Source organism: Pteropus alecto, unplaced genomic scaffold (genome assembly GCF_000325575.1).
Source record: "Pteropus alecto unplaced genomic scaffold, ASM32557v1 scaffold177, whole genome shotgun sequence".
NCBI classification, from domain to species: Eukaryota; Metazoa; Chordata; class Mammalia; order Chiroptera; family Pteropodidae; genus Pteropus; species Pteropus alecto.
The window spans coordinates 2,710,147-2,716,199 of record NW_006442207.1 but is presented as its reverse complement, the minus strand read 5'-3'; the positions used below and the strand labels follow the sequence as shown (position 1 = coordinate 2,716,199).

Genomic DNA, 6,053 nt, shown 5'->3' with positions numbered 1-6,053 from the left:
CCCCGCAGCCAGGGGCCCTGGCGGCATCACTCCCATTACACAAACAGTTGAGGCACCTTTTCAATTTTGCTCATCTCTTAGTCTCTAGCCAAATGGAACTTATTACTTGTAGCTTGTTGGGATTTATGAATTATTTATAAAAGTAGGTCTATGACTCCAGACTCTTAAAAGACAACCAACAGTCCCCTCACTGATATTCACAACGGCGCTTTTATCGGAGAGAGCAGACCATCTCCACAGCCGTGTGCTGCATGTTGGGGGTAAAATAATAGTTGTGAAAACATCGAGCCTTTAAGATTATTTGGAAGCTATTTATGGAATGCCTGGATGTATTTTTAAACCAGTCTCTTTTTCCGAGCCAGACTTGGATTCAAGAAAGACATAGCAGACTGTGCTACGAACATATTTCCCAGCTTGAATACAAACAGTTATACCCTGCCACTTTACCCACTGGTTTCAAACTGTGATAAAGAAAAAAAAAAGGGGAGCGGGGGGAAGAGGCAGTTCTCCTTTAATGTATGTCTAGCAGGTTCGACGAGGCCATGCCTATGATTCTCCCAGAGCACGGTGGCTGCGCATCCTAAGCAGGACGAAAACACGGGCGAGAAGACGCAGTCAGGGGTTAGGCTCTCAGTCTCCGGCTCCCCAGAACACATGACCTTGGCTGGCAAAACAGGTAAGGCACTGCATGCCCTGACCTGGCCCCGTCTCTGTCCCAGGCCCAGCTGGAGGGGCTGTGAGGGACACCTGGGTTGAAGGGCACAAAGAGACCAGCCATCTACGGTCTCGCCCACACCTCTGGGGCAGCAACGCATTTGTTTGGCAAAGAAAAGCCCACGTGGAGCTGGCATAGGGAGGCCTGAGCACGCGGCAGCTGCCCCTGAGGCAGGAGCCAAGGGACAGGGTCTTCGCCTGATCCCCCCCACCACAGACACCTGCTCCCTTGTCCCCTAACGGAGGCCTAGTCATGAACCCCTCCCCAACGCTGCTGCCTCAACTGTCCACTTCCCACCTTAACCCCAAAGACGGTCCAGAGGAAGAAGCAGAGGCTGAAAGGCACTTCAAGTCACCTCAGGCCACTGTCCTCACAGTGCCTCCTAAAGCCTCCATGACATGGGAACTCTACCTAGTTCCCAAAAGAGCACAGCCAATGGGAAAGCGGGCAGGAGACTGTGAACTTACCTTGCTGGAAGACATCTGCCAGGAGGGAGGAGAAACAGAGGCGGAGGCGGGGAAAGAGAGGAGAAAAAAGTATTAATAATAATGTTGAAAATGGCAGTGATGATAAGCATAGCTAACACATGCTAACTGCCAAGCGCCGTTTTGTACAATAGTTCCTTTAACTCGGAGGCAGTGGTTAAGAGCTCAGACTCTGTGACGAAACCGCCCGGGTTTAAATCCTGGCTCGACACTAACTCTGTGGCTGACAGTCCCTAAACCACAAATAGATAAGAGGCTAGGAAAGATTAAACAAATCATGTCCTATGTTTTAAGGGCTTAGAACACTGCCCAAGACATAGTAAATCCAAAAATAAATCTGGTTGCTATTATCAATGTTAATACTATTATTTTCACAAAACCTCTTTAGAGTAGATTGTATGATCATTCACATTTTACAGATGGGGAAACTGAGGTTCTGGAAGGCTGAGTAACTCATCCGAAGCCACAGAGGAGTAAGCAATGGGCTCAGGAGTGAAGCCATGTCTGTCAGATTCCAAAAACCATCTTCCTAACAGTTACTAAGCCGCCTGACTAGTTTATAAATAACAATAAAAGCAATAGGGGCACACAGAAAAAGGGCCTATGAATATACTAAAGTTCTATATTTAAATCATATAAACAAAACAGTGGTATAAATTCTCCACACTATAACTCACAACTAATAGCACCGTGTCTTCATATTAATCCTATGTCAAAGTAGGTTAAAAGGTGGAAAAAAAAATGTGTTTCAACAGATATTTGAGAGGCTACCATCTGCCAAGCACTATGTCTGGTACTGGGAAACACATGTTTAGCAAAAAGCATAAACGAACAGTCACTAACACCCACCCAACAGGAACCACTAGCATAACTCTGAACAGTTTACATTTGTTTTGACTATTTTAGCCCTTTGTATAAATGGTCTGATGTGGTATGAATTTTTCCCACCTGCCTTCTTTGCTCCGCAGTGATTGTGGGAGTCGGCCACGCTGTAGCATGTAGATCGTTCATTCTCACGGCTGTATAGTATTCCACCGTGGGATTATATCATAATTTTTTAATCTTACATAAGTATTTCTGTATTATTCTAATTTTCAACCATGAACATATCTTACATTTATAATTTGAACTTTAAAACAAGCTATCTTCATCTTAAAAATGAAATAAGAACTATATCGTCGATATCTACATTTGCTATCAGCCATCAACTAAAACATCGGCTCCTACAGGGTCACAAAAAGCCGAGGGCCCATGAATGACGTGGGTGAAACACGTGCCTGATGAATTAAACTAGACTGCAAGGGCTGCGTGTGCCCCTATAAGGAATGTCATTTACGCACAATATGCATGCACCCCAGGGCACACCGAGACCAGTGGCTAAAGCAGAGATAAGACAGATTGCATACCCTTTCTTTCACACTCATTATGCCACTGGGATGTAAATGGCCCATACCGGTACCATTACGAGACAGCTTTAGTTCTGCTCTAATTTATATGTGCTATATACATTCTTCTCTCACCTCAGTAATTCATCATTAGTACAAATTCTGACACGGCAGTGTGTGCAATGCCACTCACCTCCCATGCCGTGACACTGTCCAGAGACTGTGAGAAGGGCCATGTGCAGCTCTCTAAATGTACCACTGTCACATGCCTTTGCTGCCTGGAATGCAGTGTCTGAAGCCCCACCCTCTGACCAGGAGGAACACCTGGAGGAACCCTCCTCCTCAGCCTTCAAGTATCACAGCCACCATCAAGTTTCTCAGAGCCCCTCCCCATAGAGAGAAAAGTCACTATTTCCGCCTCTGAGCTCCCAGAGTAATTTGTGCACATTGCAATTATAGCTCCTATTATAATTAGTTATTTATGTAGACCCTGAGCTCCTGAGGACAACAGCTAGGTGTCTTAATTACTTTTGCAAGTCCTACCTGCCTTGCATGGTACACTCCACACAGGAGGGAAGGACTCCACACATGGTCCAGCTTAACTCTCATCCGGTCCAAACTCCTCATTTTACAGATGAGGAAACCGAGTCCCAGACAAGTAGAGATCTTTTCCATGGTCATACATGGCTCTAAAAGCTGAGCCAGGACCACATGAGATCCATTTAACCTTAACAAAGCTCGAGAGCTCATCCCTATTATTAGCAAAGTACAAATGAGAGATTTATCATTCTCCTCTAATGAATATGGACAAAAATTTCCAACCTTGAAAACATCACTGAAATAAGATTAGTCTTTCAAATACAGATCCAGTCTTGACATCCGCCCAGAATCCTCAACCTCCTCTTCCTGACTTTTGACAGGGAGCACTTCCTCCGAAATTGAGTAGATTTGAATCACTGGAAAGTATTAGTGGGCAGGGAGGGAAGAAATTCAGACAGGGATTTAGTGACCTTATTCCTTTCGATTCTACTGTGGATTTCATGCCTTAGCAGACAAATTTGCATAGAGTACTATTCATATCTACTAGTCCAAAAAATCCCCTTCGATTTTCATATAAGCTATTTTAGATTTTTTTAAAGAACTTTTTTCAGCTTCGTTTACATTTCGTACCTTTTTATTCGAATGTAAATTTTAATAAACATAAGCATAAATATTGCAACAATTTTGCCCATGAGTTATCTTGTAATTTACACCCTACGTTTATGTCTTTTGTAGTCTGTGGCATAAATCATTCTGTTCTTAGCATTATTCAGCTCTTTGATCTGTATAATAGTGGTTCGGGTACCTTCTTTAAAATTTTACTTTTTCGGACTGAAACAGCCATCCAGGCTCAGGCTCAAAAGATTCATGGCCGGAAGAAAAGAAAATAAGTGAGAAGAAGGTAAATTCTGTGCTGTTTGTATACATTCTACCTCCCACCCCCACCCCAAATTGTGGGCCTCAGACACTATTAGCCACAGAAATACACTTACCATCTCCTACGCCGGTCTTCATGTCTACCACCCCATCTCCCAAACCAGAGAGACTAGTCACTATAAACATCAAAGGGCCTCCAATTTGAGTGTGAGATTCTTTCAATCTAACCTACCACCAAGAATTATTTGTGAGTCTATCACTCACACTCCCTGAGCTTGAGTTTCCTTGTCGGTGACCCGGGGATATTTTGATACCCACAATACTGACGCTGGGAAGGTTACGTTAGATAATTTACACAAACATTTTCTCACCAGCTGCTGTGGAGAATCACTCTAAGAATAAGACTCAGCGTCATCTTTCCTGCTCTCCCAGGAACTGGAAGTCACACAAGTCCAGAGCTGGGAGCTTCCAGTGCCCACTCTAGCCATGGTCAGGTTGAGCCCAGAGGACTCCAGGGGGATTCGTGCCGAGGAAATGAACTCCTTCAGACAAAGCTCTGCTCTTACTCACTTCCCAAGGGAGAAAACCTCAAACCCCAGCCCTTCAGGGGCACAAAGAAAGCCTGTTCTCCAGCCCCATCCCTACCCCACTGCAGCCACTCTGGTCCTATAGTTAGATGAAAGGCCATGCATAAGTTGATGACTCAGATGTGGGAAGAAGAAAATAAGAAAGAAGGAACTCAGATAAGCCTCGAGGCCCAGTTTCTCCAGTGAGGAATGAGCATCAAGGGTACTTGCCCTCCTCCCCCGTCCACTATTGAGAGATTCACACGCTAGAGATCTTTAATGCACCGAGTCCTCCAGAGACAGGGGCCATAAAAGGACTAGATTATTTATTATTATTAATAAGTTATGGCAATTAGGTCGGATGATTCCTAAACGTTGCTGATTAAAAACTTTCCTGAGTGCTACTCATCCACATGGCCAGTGTTTACCTCTATTAAAAATGATTTAACTACACTCTGGGTGAACCCTTCTCTTGAGCCTGGGTTAATAATTAGCAGTGCACAGAGGCACGCGGGTTAAGTGAGTTGGCTCTCCTTTATTTATCTATTGCTCTGTTTTATGAGCAGAACTGGATGGCAGTCTTATTGCCCATTCCATCTGCTAAGAATAATTTACTATTTCAATCCACAGTGCATAACTATGGCTAGAGCAACTCTCACTATTATTACAGCATCACACTTAGCCCACGTCCATAGCAGTAAAGATAGGCCGAACAGTGAAAGTGTGCCTAACTTCCATAAGATGAGGGGAAGAAAAACTACTAGTTCTCAAACAATGTAATCATACTACTCTCTCAATTTCGCTTTCTTTTCTAGGTTAAATTATATATGAGGGGGGTTTAGTTTCTTGAAAACGCATGCACTTAACTCCCATTTAAGAAGTCTCACCTGCAGAGACAGCTGTCTTGTGAGTCCTCCTGTGGTTTGAGCTACAGAAAGAAAATTCTCTTTCAAGTACAAGTGCTTTTACAGGAAAGCTCTGTGAATTTTACTGAGACCCAACTAACCAGGGTCAAAGGAAGAGATGCAGAGAACAGCTGGAATGAACACTGCTCCCTTGAATGGGGTCAGGTTCACCATTAACCAAAGTCAGTCTCGAGAGGGGCTAGGCTGCCTCCTCGCCAAATTTCAAAAACCAGTAAGTTCTACACATGGATACGGAGAGTAACCAGAATTCAGCCTGGGACTTTGTCCCGTGCAAGTCTCTGCGAATGAAGAAAACTCTTTCTCTCCTGTGTTGAAAAGTGGGGGCCACCCATGCCTCCTCTCTTGTTGAACACCAGCACTCTGGAGTAGTTCTGTGTCAAACCAATAAAGCCTACTTCCGAAAATGGAGGGTGGGCTTCCCAACAGGCGCAGGGTGAACCCTTTCTCTCCCAAAAATGATCCAGTGCCACGTTGCCACATGATTGTAGCCACTGGGTCCCATGACCAACCTAAGATTGGGTCCCACCTACTCATGAGGAGGAAACCTGGGGCTGAAACAT

At 44.5% G+C, this 6,053-nt stretch overlaps 1 protein-coding gene across 2 annotated transcripts in view; it reads right to left on the bottom strand.

Annotated features, from left to right (window-relative positions):
* The window catches only part of GFRA1 (GDNF family receptor alpha 1), a 195,458-nt gene that overhangs the window by 140,400 nt on the left and 49,005 nt on the right, over positions 1-6,053 (bottom strand). The window contains exon 4 of one of the 2 annotated variants that reach the window (XM_006920938.2): positions 1,183-1,197. The exons of the other annotated variant lie outside the window; for it this stretch is intronic. Within the exon in view, the coding sequence (XP_006921000.1) occupies positions 1,183-1,197 (15 nt within the window). The remainder of the gene's footprint in view (positions 1-1,182; positions 1,198-6,053) is intronic. 2 annotated transcript variants of the gene reach the window in all.